Source organism: Chiloscyllium punctatum, chromosome 32, assembly GCF_047496795.1.
Source record: "Chiloscyllium punctatum isolate Juve2018m chromosome 32, sChiPun1.3, whole genome shotgun sequence".
Lineage (NCBI taxonomy): Eukaryota > Metazoa > Chordata > Chondrichthyes > Orectolobiformes > Hemiscylliidae > Chiloscyllium > Chiloscyllium punctatum.
Window position 1 is genome coordinate 68,711,653 of NC_092770.1, and position 20,169 is coordinate 68,731,821.

Here is a 20,169-nt window from a genome sequence, read left to right on the forward strand (position 1 = left end):
TGTGGGAGTGTTGTGGATGGACACGTTGCAAGGTCTAGGACGAAATGCTGAAGGTTTCAATCACATTTGCGGCAGCTACAAAGGTATAGTAGGAAAAGGCCTCTGAAAAGTCTAACAACTTTCAGCCATTAGATGCTAAGGGGCTGGAAACTGGGTAAAATCCTTGATCTTCAGTTAAATATTAATTGCAATTATAAATGCAATTTGCAATATGTAGTTTTGTAAGAATTTAGCTCACACCTTATTTAATGCCAACTTTCAATGATCATGTAATACACTATTATAAATTCTATATTTTTGGCAAATATCAAGGGTTTCCTAGGCAGAAATGGGAAAAGGCCACTAACGGAGGCCTTTCAGTCACAGCAAATTAAAGAGCTGAAAAACTCCATAGCTAATTTTTGAACCACACTAATAAAATGACTGGTCATCTATTTCTGTCAGTGCAATTCACAACTGGTCTCATTATGAATACTTGGTTGAGTTCTAATTCTCACTGACAGAATCAGATTTACATACATGTTTTATTGATGTTAAAAGGGAATCTTAACTTTGATTGATTAAAGATTTTATATTTATTAAAATTATCTCTCCGTCCTTTGTCATGTCATGTCTTTTTTTGGACAGAGAAGTTTGAAGTGGAGTAAAGCCTGCGTTATTGCTACAATGAATGGTCATATCTATTGACAATTTTATAAAATTGTAGGAGCAGCAGTTTTTTGCTCCCAAAGGAGACTTTCTTTGTTCTTAGTTCATGAACTTTCCAAATACTTGCCACCGTCAAAGTGAAACTCATTGTTTGTGTCAGTGGTGAACACAAATGGAACAGCATAGAGGATGAAAGGCTACATGAATGGGATATGGTGTAATGGTTAGAAAATGGAGAGGCTTAATAGTATGAGGTTTATGCAAGGAAAATGGGATTGATGAGGTACGAAAGGTGTGGGCTTGAAGGCCTAGCAGTACTTAAGATAACTGTTTTTGGAAGTGTGCCAAGTCACTAAGTTTCTCAACCTAACATTCCTTTCTCCTCCATGAAAATCCAACTCGCCATGTCTACTAAATGCTTGGGTTCTGTCAAGTCCATCATTAGTTATTATTATACTATTAATGGAACACATCTGTTGCCCAGTTTTCCTTCTTATTATAATACCTTAAAATCTGTCTGCATAGGATTTGTCTGTTAGCGCTCTACCCACATTCATATTTTGGCCATTTGGAAATGTCTAAGCTAGTTTTTTTGATTCCAATAGCTTCACCAGTAATATTAAGTTAGGAAACGTGCTTCCCCATAATGGGTTCCCTACTTCTGTCATGGATGAAAATCTGAAGTGATTTTGATGACCGGGCAATCTCAATTGGAATTCATGGTACAATAAAGTATCTGGAAGATACAGCATCGAGCATGCCCTGCTATCCAATATGATTATAACTGATCGTATACTTTAATGTCTTTTACCCACTTCACTCCCATCTTTAGTAAAGAATTCCAAAGTTTGAAAATCTCCTAGTAGAAAAGTTTCACCTCATCACATACCTTATTTTTAAGTTGTGCCTCATGTTTCAAGACTCCGAACTAGAGGAAATATTGTAACTGCATCTACCCTGTCTTTCCCTTAAGTATTTCATCTCTCATTCTTCAAAACCCGAGAGAGAGTCCAGGCCCAGTTCAACCAATCTCAATTCAGAGGACAGTCCTGCCATCCCAAGAACAAATCTTGTGCACATTTGTAGCAATACCTTTCCTGAGATAAGAAGACCAAAACTGTACACAGCAAGCTAAAGCCATTGTCTTTGACAGTTTTGATCAACTCACTGCATTCAAGAAACTCATCATCATCAACAGTAGATCTTGATTTTTACCACATGGTAGTAAACATTGAGTGCAATGTTGCACAGCTAACTGGAATACCTTAAATACTCAGTAGCATTAATTCTGCCATTTTGTGCTAATAACAACTTTCTGCAAATAACAACTTTCTGCACTTGTAAATGTGTAGGTTAGAATCTATGATACAACCCCATAGCATACCGGTATTTTTCAAGAGCACAGTTATCTAGTGGAACAAAGGGATCATAGAATTAGGCCTCCTAGTTTAATACAGGATACAGGGTTCTGGTTTCCTCACAATGAAACTAATTTTTTCAGTTTTTGGTTAACTTTTCAAATGAATACAGAATGCAAATTGTCCAAAAACAAACACACCATGAAACTGCTGACTTTATAACTGATAAAAGCATTTGCTTCATTTTTGTAAGGGCTGTACACGACTGCTGTGATGTATCCCACTCATTCAAACATACATGAAAACATTAACTTACCCCAGTTCCATCTCCGACCCAAGCCAACGTTACAGTAGAACCATCATCATCGTCAAATGTGCACTGAATGTAAAAAGAAAAGTTGCAGAAAATGATTAAAATTTATAAAAATTTAACCCAAAACAATTTATAGTTGAATTGAGGTGACCAAGCATGTAGAGGAGAGTAGTGCATTTGATGTAGTTTATATGGATTTCACTAAGGCCTTCAACAAGGTCCCACATGAGAAACTGATAAAGAAGGTAAAAGCACATAACTTGGCAAGTTAGATCCAAAGTTTGCTTTATGACAGGAGACAGAGAATGGTAGTAGACGACTATTCTGTGATTGGAGGACTGTGTCCAGTGGTGTACCATAGGAATTGGTGCTGGGTCCTTTACTAGTTGCAATGCTCAGAGATGATGTAGTCAAAAAAATGTGGCACTGGAAAAGCACAACAGGCCAGGCAGCATTCGAAGAGCAGAAGAATTGATATTTTGGATACAAGTCCTTCATCAGGAATGTATTGGGGGTGATTGGTGGCTGAGATGAATAGGATGGTGGGGTAAAGGTAGCTGGGAAGGCGATTGGTAGATGGAGGTGGGAACTGATGGTGATAGGTCAGAGGGGAGCGTGGAGCCACCCATGTGCTCCGCCCTATCACCATCACCTCCCCACTTGCATCTCCCAATCGCCCTCCCAGCTACCTTGCCCGCCTCCAGCCTCCTATTTCTCTCTCAGCCCTTTTGCCCCCACATTCTTTATGAAGGGTTTATGCCCAAAACATTGATTCTCCTGCTCCTCGGATGCTGCCTGACCTGCTGTGCTTTTCCAACACCACAATTTTCGATCCTGATCTCTAGCATTTGCAGTCCTCACTTTCTCATAAATGATGCAGATGAGAATGGGGCTGCAAAGGACGTTAGTTTGCAAATGAAAATTGGTCAGGTGGTTGAAGGGGGAGGAAGGAGGTCTCAGATTACAGGAGAATACTGAATAATTGGTCAGATGGGCAGATTAGTTTGATTATAGATAGTCAGCATGGCTTTGAGAGGGGCAAGTCATGCCTTTGAGTGGTTAATCATAGTTTGATTAAAGATAGTTGTAGTTTGATTAAAGATAGTCAGCATGGCTTTGAGAGGGGCAGGTCATTCCTCACAAGCCTTATTGAGTTCTTTGAGGATGTCACGAGACAAGTTGACGAAGGTCGAACAATGAATGTGGTGTATATGGCTTTCAGTAAGGCATTTGATAAGGTTCATTTAGGAGATATGGGATACTGGAGAACTTGACTGACCTAAACAAGGCAGCGAGTGGTAGTGGGTGGAAAATATTCTGCCTGGAGGTCAGTGACCAGTGGTGTCCTGCAGGGATCTGTTCTTGGGCCTCTGCTCTTAGTAGTTTTTATAAATGATTTGAATGAAGAAGTGGAAGGGTGGGTTAGTAAGGTTGCCAATGACACAAAGGTCAGTGGTGTTGTACAGAGAGTGTCGGGGGCTGTTGCAGATATTGACAGGATGTACAGCTGGGCTGAGAAGTGGCAGATGGAGATCAACCTGGTTAAATCTGAAGTGATTTATTTTGCAAGGTTGAATCTGAATGCTGAATACAGGGCTAAAGACAGAATTTTTGGCATTGTGGAGGAACATCAAGATCTTGGGGTCCATGTACACAGATCCCTCAAAGTTGCCACCCAAGTTGATAGGGTTGTGAAGGAGGAGTATGGTGTTTTGGTTTTCATTAACAGGGGTATTGAGTTTAAGAGCCGCAAGGTTTGCTACAGCTCTATAAAACCTTGGTTAGGCCAATATTGTGTCCAGTTCTGGTTGCTTCATTATAGGAAGGATATAGATGCTTTAGACAGGTTGCAGAAGAGATTTACCAGGATGCTGCCTGGATTGAAGGGCTTGTCTTAAGCAGAAAAGTTGAGTGAGCTCAGGCTTTTCGTAGTAGAGGGAAGGGGGAAGATGGGTGACTTGATAGAAGTGTACAAGGTAATGAGAGGCACAGATAGAGTAGTTGGCAAGAGGCTTTTTCCGAGGGTGGAAATGGCTGTCACGAGGGGTCATAACTTTAAGATGAATGGAGGAAGGTATAGGGGAGACATCAGAGGCAGGTTCTTTACGCAGAGAGTGGTGGGTGCGTGGAATGCACTGCCAGCAGTAGTAGCAGAGACAGATACATTAGGGACATTTAAGCAACTGCTGGACAAGCACGTGGACGGCAGTAAATTGAGGGGTGCGTAGTTAGGTTGATCTTAGATTAAGATAAATGCTTGGCACACCATTGTGGGCCAAAGGGCCTGTGCTGTACTGTACTGTTCTGTGTTCTATTAGTGACAGATAAAACTTAACCTTGACAAAGGTGTGGGTGACATAGTGCTACCAAAATAACAAGTAGTAACAAGAAAAGCAAGTACTCAACAAGTGGCAGGCCACTAGGAAGTTCACAGGGATTTTCAGATGTTTGCCCCAAGCAGGGCAGGTTAATAGGCTGTTAAGAAGGCATAGAATATATGAGCAGGGAATTAATGTACTTTTCATAGTTCACAGTACTGTGCTTAGTTTTGGTCACTGCACTAAAGGGAGGATTTGATTGCACTGGAGGGATGCAGAGGAGATTGATCAGAATGTTGCCTGGATGCAGCACTTCAGTTCTGAAGAGGGGCTGGATAAATTGGGTTTGTTTTCTTTAGAGCAGAAAAGGTGTACAGGAGACCTGATAGAGATATGTAGGGTTCAGAGGCATGGACATATTAGACAGAAAGCAGCTATTCCCTTTAGTTGAAGGGTCGATAAGAAGAGGGCATAATTTTAAAGTGAAGAGGTTTTGAGGAAATCTGAGGAAGACATTTTTCATCCAGAGGGTGGTGAGGATCTATCAAGAACTGCCTGGAAGGGACATTGAGGTGGGTAATCTAACAACCTTTGAAAAGTACTCAGATGAGCATTTGAAATAGCATAGCATTCAAGGATACGGACCATACTGCTATAAAGTTAGATTTGTGCAGATTTAGCATATTTTTGGTGGCACAGACTGAATGAGCTGAAGGGCCTCTTCTATAAAAAAGGATTCTTTTATTTTCTTTAGGCATTATCAACAAAGAATATTTTTAAAAAACATTTTTTTTTAAGTAGTAAGCAAACTGTAATTCTAAACTCCTGGCTTTTGAAAATAGCCCAAGTTTGCTAATATAGACAATTTGTTTAGAATTCACAATAATGTAAAAGCTGGAAATTATATCACACAATGTGAATAGGTTTACTGTCAAACAGGTCAATACTTAAAAGTTTCCATGAAGTATATGGATAAAACAAAGTTAGAAAGACTTCTAAGTTCATGATTGGTTTCAAGAGGCCTGATATGAATTGTTAAGCTGTCACGTTGAATCTTAAAAATCATACAACACCAGGTTATAGTCCAACAGGTTTAATTGGAAGCACTAACTTTTGAAGCACTGCTCCTTCATCAGGTGGTCGTGGAGGACTCGATTGTAAGACAGAATTTAGAGCAAAAGTTTACAGTGTGATGTACACAACCACCTGATGAAGGAGCAGTGCTCCGAAAGCTAGTGCTTCCAATTAAACTTGTTGGACTATACCTGGTGTTGTGCGATTTTTAACTTTGTACACCCAATCCAACACCGGCACCTCCAAATCATGACGCCAAGTCTTGCATTATTTCCTCTAAAAGTTCATGGATGTTGTTGTGTTAATCCACAAATCTGTGCCTAACACTTCCAGAACTGCCCATTTAGATCTGATGCCCTGGACATAGCGTTAAAACAGTCTAACCATAGTCACAAAAGACATAGCTCATCATCACAATCCTTATTCTTCTCTACATTCCTGCAAACTTTGATTTAGGCTATCCTCCTCCAAACTGTATTTCTCTTCATTCTATCCCCAACTCAGGGACAGAGGCCCAGTTTCAAATCTTACCTGCCAATATACTTGAGCAAGGTGATTGAAACATTTGTCCTCCTCCAAACACCTTGCTAACCAGCTGGCTGGTATTATCCTTGCTCATTGGCTCCACTCTTACCTATCTAACTAAAAAACCGTGTCATGTACTGGCTAATCCTCACATCATATAACCATCACCTCTGAAAACTGAATGATGTCTATGAGAAAGAACAAAGACTTAACACCATTCATATGCTCAGAAGCACAACCTCACTATCATCGCTTCCTGTGACTGTTGTCAGGCTGTCTTATCCAGCACCTATTCCCAGTGTGAAACAACAATTAATTCCAACAAAGACAAACTTTTTCTTAAGCTATCTTCCACTCCACCACTTAAGTGATTCACTAGTCACCAGTTCCATTGTTCTTCCAGGACACTGTCCAAGTCTGAACAGCCTACTCGCGAACTCAAGATTATGAACAAGTTTCTGAACTCAATCTGCTGTGGCACTACTCACTTACACTTATTTCTCATTCTCCTAAATTTCAATGCATAAAGGCCTAACCTGTTTTATCTTTCTCTATATGGTAACCCCTTCATCCCAGGAATAAGTTGAGTGAACTTTCCCTGAATTACAAGTAGTACAATTATATCCTGGCTTAAATAAGGAGACAACAAGCCTACACAGTACTCCAGATGTTGTCTCCATTTCACCTAGATTTATTCTGCCAATCAAATGGAATGGTTTGTCTTGGATACAGTTGAGCTTCTTAAATGTTTTAGAGCTGAACCTGTTCCTGGCAAGTGGAGATTATGCCAATAACTCCCGACATGCCTTGCTGATAGTGGACAGGCATTAAGGAGATACGCGAGTCAGGCACAACAGAATTCCTTACTTCTCACTTGCTCTTGGAGCTCTAGTTGTTATGATGCCAGCTGATGTTACCATTGAACAAGTCAGACTGCAGCATGAAATCTGACATGCTAGATCATTTTTTGTTTAGTTAATTAACATAGTGCTTTATCACTGAGGTATATTCACAGGAGGCTACAGAAGAAACCAATTTTAGAAAATCTTTCCAATATAGAACACAGTTAGAAAGACCTTGAAATGCACAGCAAAAGGAAGTTTTCAAACTGTTTCCTGACACCCAACACAACAGAGATTCAAATCCAAAGAAATAATGTATCTATCAAATCTTCAAATTCTAGAGTGATAGTCACACAGCACAGAAACAGACTCTTCAGTCCAACCAGTCCATGCCATGCATAATCCCAAACTAAACTAGTTCCACCTATCTGCATTTGGCTCATATCCATCCAAACTTTCCTTATTCACATACCTTACCATATGTCTTTTTAATGCTGTAATTGTACCAATATCAACCAATTCCTTAAAGTTCACTCCACACATGAACCACCCTCTGGAAAGAATTTGCCCCTCAACCTTTATAAATCTTTCTCCCCTCACCTTAAAGAAATGTGCCCTCCGTCTTGAAATACTCCATCCTCAGGAAAAGACAACTATCACTGACCCTGTCATACCCCTCATTATTTTATAAACTTCTATCAGGTCGCCTCTCAACATCTTACACTCCAGTGAAAATAAGTCCCAGCCTATCACATCTTTCTTTATATCTTAAATCTTCCATAACCAGCAACATCCTGGTAAATATCTTCTGAACCCGCTCCAGCTTTAATAAAATCCTTTCTATAACAGGGCAACCAGAATTGGACACAGAATTCCAGAATGTCCTGTACGGAATCCTCACCAATATTCTGTACAGCCTCAAAATATTAACTCCTATACGCAAAGGTCTGAGCAATGAAGGCAATAATCACCCTGTCTATGTGTGACTCAAACTTCAAAGAATTATGTACCTGCACCCCTGGGTCCCTCTGTACTACAACACTACCCAATGCCCTGTCATTAACTGTATAAACTGTCTATTGTTCCAAAATGCAATACAGACGAACGTCGATTATCCAACATTCAAGTATCCAACTTTCGGATTATCTGGACAAGATCTCAAGGTCTCGATACTTGGCTAACTATGTTATCTGGCATTCAATTATCCAAACGAAATACACCCTGCCTGTGTCCTTAGGATAACGAAGGTTCCGCAGTAATTTGCATTTATCCAGATTGAACTCCATCTGCCATTTTTCAGCCCATTAATCCATTTGATCAAGATCTCTTTGTAATCTTAGACAATTTTCTTCACTATCTACTGTGCTACCAATTTTGGTATCATCTATAAACTACTAACTATGTCATCTATATTCTCATCCAAATCACTTATATAAATGACAAACAAGAGACAGCTCCGAACCCATCCCTGTGGAACACTGCTGGTCACAGGCCCCCAGTCCGAAGAGCAAGCCTCTACCACCACTCTCTGTCTCTTGCCATTAAGCCAGTTATGCATCCAATTGCAAGCTTGCCCTGAATTCCATGTGACCTAACTTTACGCATTAGTTTAAAATTAGATTTTTTTTTAGATTAGATTACTTACAGTGTGGAAACAGACCCTTCAGCCCAACAAGTCCACACCGACCCACCGAAGCGCACCCACCCAGATCCACTCCCCTACATTTACCCTGCACCTAACACTACGGGCAATTTAGCATGGCTAATTCACCTAACCTGCACATTTTTGGACTGTGGGAGGAAACCGGAGCACCTGGAGGAAACCCATGCAGACACAGGGAAAATGTGCAGACTCCACAGTCAGTCGCCTGAGGTGGGAATTGAACCTGGGTCTCTTGCGCTGTGAGGCAGCAGTGCTAACCACTGTGCCACCGTGCCGCCCACACTGTACCATGTGGAACCTTGTCGAGGGCTTCACAAAAATCGAAATAAACAACGTCTACTGCTCTGCCACCAATTGTTTTCATAACTTCCTCAAAAAACTCAATCAACAAATAGGAAGGGTTTAGAGGGATATGGGTCAAGTGCTGGCAAATGGGACTAGATTAGGTTAGGCTATCTGGTTGGCATGGACGAGTCTGTTTCCATGCTGTACTTCTCTATGAGTCTAAGTTTGAGAGACACAATTTTCTACTTAACCAATTTTCTCTAAGTTCTCTCCCATGAACTGTGGAATCTTGCATGAATGCTCATAGAAGAGTTTGAACTTTCTTAGCTTCTGATGAGGAGAAAGTGAGGACTGCAGATGCTGGAGATTAGAGTCAAAAAGTGTGGTGTTGGAAAAGCACAGCTGGTCAGGCAGCATCCGAGGAGCAGGATGAAGAGCTTATGCTCAAAACGTTGATTCTTCTGCTCCTTGGATGCTGCTTGACTGGCTGTGCTTTCTCAGCACCACACTTTTTTACTTAGCTTCTGATAACTTGAGTTTATAAACAGAACATTTCTAGTCTGTAAGTTACACAAACTAAACTCTGAGTTAACTGTATTCTTTCTGAATTGTTCTGAAGTCCTTAAAGAAGAAAAATTATACTTACTTCTGACACCAAGAAGGTCTCCTCTGAACTGCCCTAAAATCTCTCAACCTCTAGGTTTTCTAAATTAAAATCAATCCTCAATTATTCTGAACTCAAAATAATCTAATGGCCTTCATTGCTTTGAACCACCTATAAGACCATAAGATGTGTAGGAGCAGAATTGATCCATTTGCCCCAACTTTGCTCTGCCATTTGATCATAACATGTTTCTCAACTCCATTCTCTAGCCATCTCCTTGTAATCCTTGATCCCCTTATTAAATCAAGATCAAGATCTGAAGTAAATGACCAAAGTATGAATAATTTTCCAATAATAAACCAATAGGGCCGATTCGCATTGACTCCAGCATTTCCTCGGGCTTCTTGATGCCATAAATTGGCAAAATGATACTTTTATGTTAAGAAAACACTCTCACCTGGTCTCTGGAGTTCATATTGTTATTCCTTGATCCAAACATAAATAGATATCAGAAACTGAGATGACCTACCTAAAACTAAATTGAGCACAGAGTAAATCAGTCATTCATAAGTGGCAGTTGATAGCACTGTCAACTACCCCTCACACTACTCTGCTAGTGGGATTGAGAGAAGACTGTGAGAGGGGATGTTGCCATCCTAACTTGTGCAGCCACTCCAAATTTCTGTGCATGCCAAATGGCATGATGGGTTTCAAAGTTGCTGCTTTACATAGAGTTTGGAGTTCCATACCCCGCCCCCCAGAGGGAGCATTGTAGGAAACTAATTGTCTGGGTTGGAGTTGCCTAATTTTTGTGTACAGGACAGACCTGGGCAATTTTTCACATAGCTGAGTAAATGCCATTATTAAAAATTGTACTGAAACAGCTTGGTTAGGTGCATGCCAAGTTCTGGCACACAATTTCAGTACTATTGCCAGAAGGTCGTCAGGACCTGTAGTCCTTTTAGTATCTGGCATCTTCAGCCATTTTTTATTATTACATGGTTTGAATTGAATTGGCTAAAGACTGGCATCTGTGATGCTGGGGGCAGCAAAAGGAGACATCCTGCTGGTCACTTCTGGCTGAAATGCTTCAGCCTTGTCTTTTGCACTAATGTGCTGGGCTCCCCCATTGTTGAGGATGTGGATATTATATCACAAAAGTATTTCAAGTACCAATCAGCTACACTGTTCAAGCCAAATGCAGACAGATAGGAATCAGATTTGAGTTTGGAATTGATTTATTTAAGATTATAACCTGAATGACTGCACCAACTCAAATTCAGTTTTTTAAAGCCTAAAATTCCACTCAGATTATCTTATAACTTTCTTCATTAATCAGATCCTCTTCTGACCAATAGCAATGATTCAGCTTTATTGGTCTTTGAATCACACAAAATTGATTTACTTTCTTACACTGGAAATAATCTTCATTTTTGGATTATGTAATTGACAGTTTTAAAATGCTTGCAAATGTGCTTGGCAGGGCAGAATGGATAATTGTGTGCTTCCAATTAAAGCCGAATGACGGATTCCTGATAATCACTGATAAGGCTCCTTCAATATCATCTTCTAATCCACAACCAAGACGACCCCAAAGGATTTTGGCAGCAGAAAGATGCAAGCATCACCACTTGCATGATCCCCTCTGAGCTACTCACTATATAGTTTCTGAATTGGAACTATATTTCTTCAGTGTCACTAGGTTGAAATCCTGGACCTCTGCCCCTCAGGGCACTACGGATCAACCAGCAGCACCCAGAGGTTGAAGAAGTTAGCTCACCACCACCTTCACAAGGACTACTAGGGATGGACAATAAATACTGACGTATGTCCCAAGAAAAGAAAAATTCAAACTTCACTGCGAATAATGAATGAACAATTATCCTCATTCTCCAAGATCCCCATTGTTGACTATACTATAGGGACAGTTTGATCTCACTTGATACTAACTGTGCAGTAATAACATCAAAGCACAACTGACAGAAAGCAGCTCTCCAAATTTATCAGGTACCATGACTCTCAGATAAAAGGCACCACAGTGACACATGCTCCAATGAACAAAATACGTGAATCACAGTGTACACTTCAAATTAAAACAAATACTAAATAAACAAATACTAAACCTAAACTGTGGTTTCTAAAAAAAGTTCATCTTTTAAGTTTTCTAACTCTTATACAGGGGCAGTTAACATGTAAGAGAAAGAAAGGTTGTATGTCCAACACTGTTTGAATCCAGTCCAACTGTTTCACCAATTGATTTCATTGGCTGACAGCAACAAGCTTTAATCTCCAGAGAGACACAAGTTGACAATGAACTAACAACCTGACCGAAGTTGATGGGTTATAAACTGTTAAAGAATGTTATATTTACAATTCTTTAAAATCTTTGGATTTGTCATTAGGATAACTGGTTCTTTGATCCATGTGGGAATATTGTCCTGGACTAGGCCAGACACCTCAAAACATTTTTTAAGCAGGTAGCCCAGAGCATAACTTTGCTATTTGTTTAGCTAGGTGTATAGTGGATATTCCTGGTGTAAATTAGCTGGATCGACTGCCAAGTTTTAAACAAACAAAATTTATTTATAAAATTACAGAATGAAACACAAAGGAACAGAAAACAGAATATGGATAACTTATCCTATCCAAACCCAACTTAATGATGCCGTTCTGAAAATACTTGCAACAGTACCAATATACACATCCCCTAGTACAAACAGTAAACAATGGCAAAGGCAACTTACAGTTCGAAATCATCCAGTTTCCCCTGTGACTCTTTCTTAACTCACTCCCAAACTGAATTGAACTGCATAGCTAGAGAGTTGGCCACACCCCTTGACTATACCAGTTTCTCAAAAGACCTTTTAAGCTTTTGGCCTGAAGCACTATCTGTTAGGGTAAACAACAAGGTCACAATGAACAATTCAAACTTCAGATACTATGGAGCCTGGCCAATTACCCCTATCTGAATAAAAACTCAAGGGCAAAGTAACCTTGTACTAGACCAGCGTTGTGACAATATAATTCCTCATTCTACAAATCTTAGTCCTACCTTCACTTATTCTAACAAAACATGAATCATATGCTTGTTTTCCAATTCATGGTTGCCATTTGATGCCATTTGTATCAGGAGCACTTTTGTTAGAATGCTCATGTAGCCTCGTCAACTAATTATCCTCAATGCAATCAAGCAATTGCCACAATTCTTCTGTGACACACCAAATTCTCAAAGCAAAACAACATTTGCGAAAGGTAAGGTTCATTAATGAACATGTTAAAAAGCTAAGGGACCGAGAGATACAAGCAACCAATAAAAGCAGGATCACGTCAGCAAAGCAATGAAAACTGCAACCAAAGCCTTAGTGATTCTCTCTCGTGGTGTAGAATTCAGTACTATTAAAGTTAGATTAAATTTAGGAGCCTGGTGAAATGAACTTCACTGAACAATGAGCGATAGATACAATCTCTATTCTATGATAAAGATCAATGCTTTAGATTATTGCAAAAATGACTTACTTAGATGATAGGAGAAAGTGAGGACTGCAAATGCTGGAAACCAGAGTTGAAAAACGTGGTGCTGGAATAACACAGCAGGCCAGGCAGCATCCGCGGAGCAGGCGAATCGACGTTTTGGGTATAAGCCCTTCTTACTTAGATGATACCAGAATATATGGTAATTATTGAAAGACTGAACAGGTTGGGCTTTTTTTATTAAGGTGACTTACAAGAGGCGTGTTATAGAGCATTAAAATTAAGTTTTGTTTGACAGGCTATACACGGAGATAATATTTGCACTTGGGGAGAATGTCTAACTAGGCACCACAAACACAAGATAGCCACAATCAAAGGTAACAGGGAAATAAGGAGACAGAGTGTTTAAGATGTGAAACTCAGTACCACAGAAACGGAGAATGTCAGAGAAACTCATCAGGTCTAGCAGCATCTGTGAAAAGTGAAATAGAGTTAACATTTCAAAGAACTTTCAGATGAAGTCGTGCCAGTCTTGAAATATACATGGTTTCTCTTTCCAGAGATGTTGCCAGATCTGCTAAGTTTCTCCAGCATTCACAATGTTTGTTTCAGATTTCTAGTGGTAATTTGCCTTTGTTCAGGACTACAGGAAGTGGTTTAGGCAAATAGCTTAGACCTTTAAAAGAAGACTATGCATGAAGCTGATGAGAGAACATAAAGACTTGCTGAAAGTATCTGATGAGGTGGATGAAAAAAAGACTCCCATGCAGTATGAGCACCAACACAGACTAGTTGGACTGAATGACCAGTTTGAGTGCTCTATATTCTATGTAAATTAGTGATTTGAAAACTTAACATCCTCAAAAATTGAGAATATGCAATTCACTGTTGTAATAATTTTTAAGGGCTGGACATTTTTTGTGCATTTCACATTATCATTTTCCTTATTGTGAGTAATCATTCAATTGGGTTGTGAAACAGTAATTAGCCCCTGAGAATAAAGCAGACTTCCAACAAAGAATACTATCCTGTTAGGGTTAGAAGAGAAGAAAGGGAAGGCTGGTGATAGCATAAATTCTGTCGTAAGTCAGTTGGGTTGAAAAGCATGCTTCTGTGCTACAAAAGGTTGGTGGTGGTGGTAATTACTTGCTAATGAGTTGGCTGTCCACCTAAGAAATTCCACGTAACTGGTCATGGGTTCTGTGGGTCCCTCTGTGGCTGATAAGCCTAATCCTCGAACCACATCTCAGACCACACATTCAGCAGGTGTTTCCAGGAAACAGGACTGGTACTTAAGATCATTGCTGTTAACAACAGACCCACACTTCTGCAACTGTTTGCTGTTTGGTATCCTCTGGTCACTGTTCGGCTTCCAACTGCATGTTTATAGTTTCCTTTGTCTCATTTCTGATAGCGAATTAAAAAAAAAGTAGAGAGACAATCCAATAGTATGGAGAGTCTGACAGTTCCATTGTTTAAAGTTAACCAATGTAGGACAGGCAAGAAATCGACTCTGAAAACCTGACACACCTTTCTGCAATTCATGGGGAAACAAAACAGGGCGATTATAAAAACAGGTGTGACAATGTTTGATGCTGCCTTGAATTTGTAAGCTTCATCAGACCTTACAGAAGTTCATAAAATAATGAGGGATTATAGAGAGGTTTAATGGTAGTTGTCTTTTCCCTCGGGTTTCAAGACTAGGGGACACATTAAGGTGAGAGGAGGAAGACTTAAAAAAGATGAGGGGCAAATGTTTTACACAAGAGAGTGGTTTGTGCGTGGAATGAACTTCCTGAGGAAGTGCAAGATGTGGGCACCATTACAACATTTAAAAGACATTTGGATAAGTGCATAAATAGCAAAGATTTGGAGGGATATAGCCAGGCACAGGCAGGTGGGATTGTTTATTCTGGGATTATGTTCGGCATGGACTGGTTGGACCGGTGGGTCAGTTTCTTATCTGTATGACTCTCTAACAATGAACACATTAGTTCTGAAACAAGTTTTAATTACAAAGCCCTCACTAAGTGGTTAAAAAGAGGTCCAGTTTTGCAGATACATCCTCTACTTTCTTTCTCTAGCTCTGCCTACATTTGTCACAACTGTTAGATCATCCCAAAATGGAAGTTTATCCACAGCCTTGGCAAACATTAAAAGGCGCACATGGCCAAAGTTATGAAACAGGATGTCTTGTGTCTGTGAGCATCTGTAAGCATCTCATTCCAGTGGATCCACATGGCCATTCAACTAGAGTGCCTTCTGGAAGATCATGGCTGTGCCAACATCTGACACCAATTTTCCTTGTCACTGCTAGCAATGGGAAAATTCACTCTGCTTTGTGGAAAAATGTAAAGATAATCCCTGTCAATGTAAAGAGAAATTCTATCAACTAAAGGAATAAAATAAAATACTTGCATTTGTATAGATCATTTCATGACACCAAGACATTTAAGAAAGCTTTATAGCTATTGAAATACTTTTTAAACTGTTAAAAATCACACAACACCAGGTTAAAGTCCAACAGGCATATTTGGAAGCACTAGCTTTTGGAGCGCTGCTCCAGTTGACGGAGGAGCAGCGCTCTGAAACCTAGTGCTTCCAAATAAACCTGTTGGACTATAACCTAGTATTGTGTGATTTTTAACTTTGTACACCCCAGTCCAACACTGGCGTCTCTAAATCATTTTTAAACTGTGGTCACTGTTGTAACTTGTTGCAGCAGCACATTTGCAGAATAAGCTGCAACAGTTAACAAACTAAAAATAAAAATGTCAACAGAGGGATTAAAATCTCAGATCACTGAGGGCATATTGACTGTTCATTTAAAATAGATGAATATAGAACTCGCCCAAAAACATACTACGATTGCACACAGGACTTGATTTTAAAAGGACATTTGACAGGAACTCGTAGCGCTGCATTCAATAGTTGGAACATGTTAGGCAACAATTAATCATTGTAAAGATTTTCCTAAAACAATAATGCTCCAACATCATCATCATACACTTCTACAGCATGTTGAACAAGGAGAATATCCCCAAGTCTTACACAAAGATACTGGAAAAAGCGGACACAATGCCAAAGGCAGATGTAGGAGAGATAATTCAAGGTCTGATCAATGAGGTAGGATTTGAGTGGTCCTCAAAAAGGACAGGAAATAGATTGCAGAGCAAAGGAGTTCATGGAAGTAATTCTAGCAAGTCAAAATAGTTTGTAGAAGATATATCTACCACAAATACAAAAAGACCATCATATTAGTGATAGTTATTTCATACGTTTTGCACAGAAAGATGGTATACTTTTTCCATCTTGTTAAACTGAAAGTTTCATATTTGCATTCCACATCTATTTATAGTAGAGATGAGATCAGTGCAACAACTCAGTGTTGTGACCTAGCCACCTCAATATTAGTTAGTCAGCTTAAACTAAAGGGAAACTGCATAGAACACTTGAATACCATGTACCTTATTAGAGGGTTTAAACTAGGGGGGATAGGAACCAGAGCTACTGATAAGAGGATCGGGTAGCTAGTGGAAGGTTTAGGAGAGATAGGTTCTTTACACAGAGAGTGGAGGGGTGCGTGGAATGTACTTCCATCAGTGGTAGTAGAGTCAAATACATTAGAGATATTTAAGCGATTTGTGGATAGACACATGGATGATAGTAAAGTAAAGGGTATTTAGGTTAGTTTGATCTTACAGAGTAGGATAAAAGGTTGGCACAACATTGAGGGCCAAAGGGCCTGTAGTATTCTATGTTGCCACTTTCAAGGAATTATGAACCTGCACTCCAAGTTCTCTTTGTTCACAAACGCTCCCCAGGGCTTTACCATCAAGTCTTGGATCTTGGAGATTAGTTTGTTTGGAATCATAGTGTTGAAGGTAGAACTGTAGTCAATCTGCGCCTTTTGGTCATCAATCCTAGAGTGTAGTTTTCTTTATTCACCATCTAAACCTTGAAAATGTTAAGCAGTCGTGAACAACCCCAGGTCTCTCCCTTACACCTTGGCCTTCTTCTAAATTGTAATATTTCAGCATGTATTGACTCTGCTCATGCTTGGTGACAGATTTATATCATATATTATTGAACTTAATTTAATTCCACCAGCTTATGACTTTGAGATCTACTTTTTACTTTCTTCACTGGGTTCTACATTTGCAAGTTTCAAGTCTGAACCCAAATTGCAGACATTCCACTCCCCAGCCCCAAAATGTCCCAGTCATTAATATACAACAACAACAGCCTAGTATCAAACCATTTGGGATACCTTTCAATCCAAAGATAAACAAAAGTTGCAGTGAATGATTATCTCTTACTCAAATCCATGCTTCTATTGCCCCTTTCATTCAAAGGGTTTCAACGTTTTGGAAACCCTAATATGTACAAAGGATAGAAAATCTCAGACTAGAATGTCCCAGAATTTTAATCTTAAAATATTACACTTCCATTTGCTGTAATTGACAGGTGTAGAAAAGAGAGACAGATTGCTGAAGCTTTCTGATCTTCATTAGGGCAAACATAAGAATGCCAAATTTTTAATATTCACAATCATTTCTGTTCTAGGCAAAATGGGTAAATTAGATTAGATTAGATTCCCTACAGTGTTGAAACAGGCCCTTCGGCCCAACTAGTCCTCTGAAGAGTAACCCATCTAGACCCATTCCACCTGACTAATGCACCTAACTCTATGGGCAATTTAGCATGACCAATTCACCTGACCTGCACATCTTTGGACTGTGGGAGAAAACCGGAGCACCCGGAGGAAACCCATGCAGACATGGGGAGAATGCGCAAAGATTGCTTGGCACCATGACTCGAACTGGACAAGGCATTGCTATGGAAAAAACAATGGGGAATTATAGGTTTCCCAAACTCCCAGCTAGTTTCAAAGGAAATGCATATTCTTGAAGGTGTTTAAAACAACAAAAATAACCAATTTAAGACAAATGGTAAGACTCATAATGTGGCTTATTTATGCTTTCTCAAAATGACATACATTCATGACCACCTGATACAGAAGTATGTAATAACATCTCTAAACAGGATGATTCAATTTTTAAAAAAATTTCCTCATGTACAGAGACCTGTTCTTGGCTAGCAGCGATTTCACATCTCCCTCTATTTACCACCTTTAAAAAATGGATTTGCAATTCTTTCAAACAAGTTGATCAATAGATGCAATGTCTTACTAAGGGTGACTGAGGTCAGGGCTCTAGTCAACTAACCAACAGCCAAACACTAAACAACAAAGTTGGCTTCTGAAATAAAAAGATCAAATGGACTCAGAGACATTCCTTGTGAAAAGTTAATTGGTCAACACCTTTTCATGAGTCAAAAAAAAAAAGCTGCACCTTTACTCGTAGAATATTGCAACCTGACAATTATATGATAAACATGAATGTCATTACACAATGAAGCTTTATAACCTTTCAAAGCTCATTGACTCAAAGTTGAAAATATCATGAGACTTGTGATCCAAAGGTGCAACAGTTGATGGAATTTAGGCAAAATTAATAAATCTGGAATCATTGAACATAGAATACAGCGCAGAAGAGGTTCTTCGGCCCTTGATGTTGTACCAACCTGTGAACTAATCTAAGCCCATTCCCCCTACACTAGCCCATCATCATCCATATGCTTATCCAAAGACTGTTTAAATGTCCCTAATGTGGCTGGCATGACATTTCATACCCTTACCTCTCTCTGAGTATAGAACCTGCCTCTGATATATGTCTTAAATCTATCACCCCTCAATTTGCAGCTATGCCCCTTTGCACAAGCAGATGTCATCATCCTCGGAACAATACTCTCACTGTCCACCCTATGTGAGCCTCTGATCATTTTAGATGTCTCTATTAAATCCCCTCTTAGCCTCCTTCTCTCTAATGAGAACAGACCCAAGTCTCTCAGCCTTTCCTCATAAGACCTTCCCTCCAGACCAGGCAACATCCTGGTAAATCTCCTCTGCACCTTTTCCAATGCTTCCGCATCCTTCTTGTAATGGGGCGACTAGAACTGTACACAACATTTCAAGTGAAGCCGCATCAGTGTTTTGTAGAGTTGTAGTATGACATCACAGCTCCAGAACTCAATCCCTCTATCAATAAAACTTAAGACACCGTGTGCCCTCTTAATAGCACTATTAACCTGGGTGGCAATTTTCAGGGATCTGTGTCCATGGACACCAAGATCCCTCTGCACATCCACATTACCAAGAATCTTTCCATTGACCCAGTATTCTGCCTTCCTGTTATTCTTCCCAAAGTGAATCACCTCACATTTATCTGCATTGAACACCATTTGCCACCTCTCAGCCCAATTCTGCAATTTATCCAAGTCCCCCTACAACCTGCAACATTCTTCCACACTGTCCACCACTCCACCGACTGTCGTGTCATCTGAAAACTTACTAACCCATCCACCTATGCCTGCGTCCAAGTCATTTATAAAAATGACAAACAGCAATGGTCTCTAAGCAGATCTTTGTGGAACACCACTAGTAACTGGACTCCAGACTGAATATTTTCCCTCAGCCACCACTCGCTGCCACCTTACAGAAAGCCAGTTTCTAATCCAAACTGCTAAATCACACTCAATCCCATGCCTCTGCATTGAGTCCAAATGCCTACCATGTGGAACCTTATCAAAGGACGTACTGAAGTCCAAACACAACACATCAACTATCCAATCCTCATCCACATGCTTGGTCACCTTCTCAAAAAACTGAGGCTCATGAGACACGACCTGCCCTTGACGAAACCATGTTGACTATCTTCAATCAAATTGTTGCTTGCTAAATGATTATAAATCCTCTCTCTTATAAACCTTTCCAAAACTTTTCCTACAACAGATGTAAGGCTCACTGGACTATAATTACCTGGGTCATTTTTACTGCCCTTCTTGAACAAGGACACAAATTTGCACTCCTCCAGTCCTCTGGTACTAAACAAGACAATGAGACTCAAAGATCAAGGCCAAAGTCTCCGCCATCTCCTCCGTGGCTTTCCAGAGAATCCTTGGATAAATCTCATCCATCCAAGGAGCCTTATCTACTTTCACATCTTC

At 39.8% G+C, this 20,169-nt stretch overlaps 1 protein-coding gene across 2 annotated transcripts in view; it reads right to left on the reverse strand.

Annotated features, from left to right (window-relative positions):
• LOC140458253 (sortilin-like) overlaps positions 1–20,169 on the reverse strand; it is a 118,594-nt gene that overhangs the window by 79,869 nt on the left and 18,556 nt on the right. For both annotated transcript variants that reach the window (XM_072552623.1, XM_072552622.1), the window contains exon 2: positions 2,323–2,385. In XM_072552623.1, the coding sequence (XP_072408724.1) occupies positions 2,323–2,385 (63 nt within the window). The remainder of the gene's footprint in view (positions 1–2,322; positions 2,386–20,169) is intronic.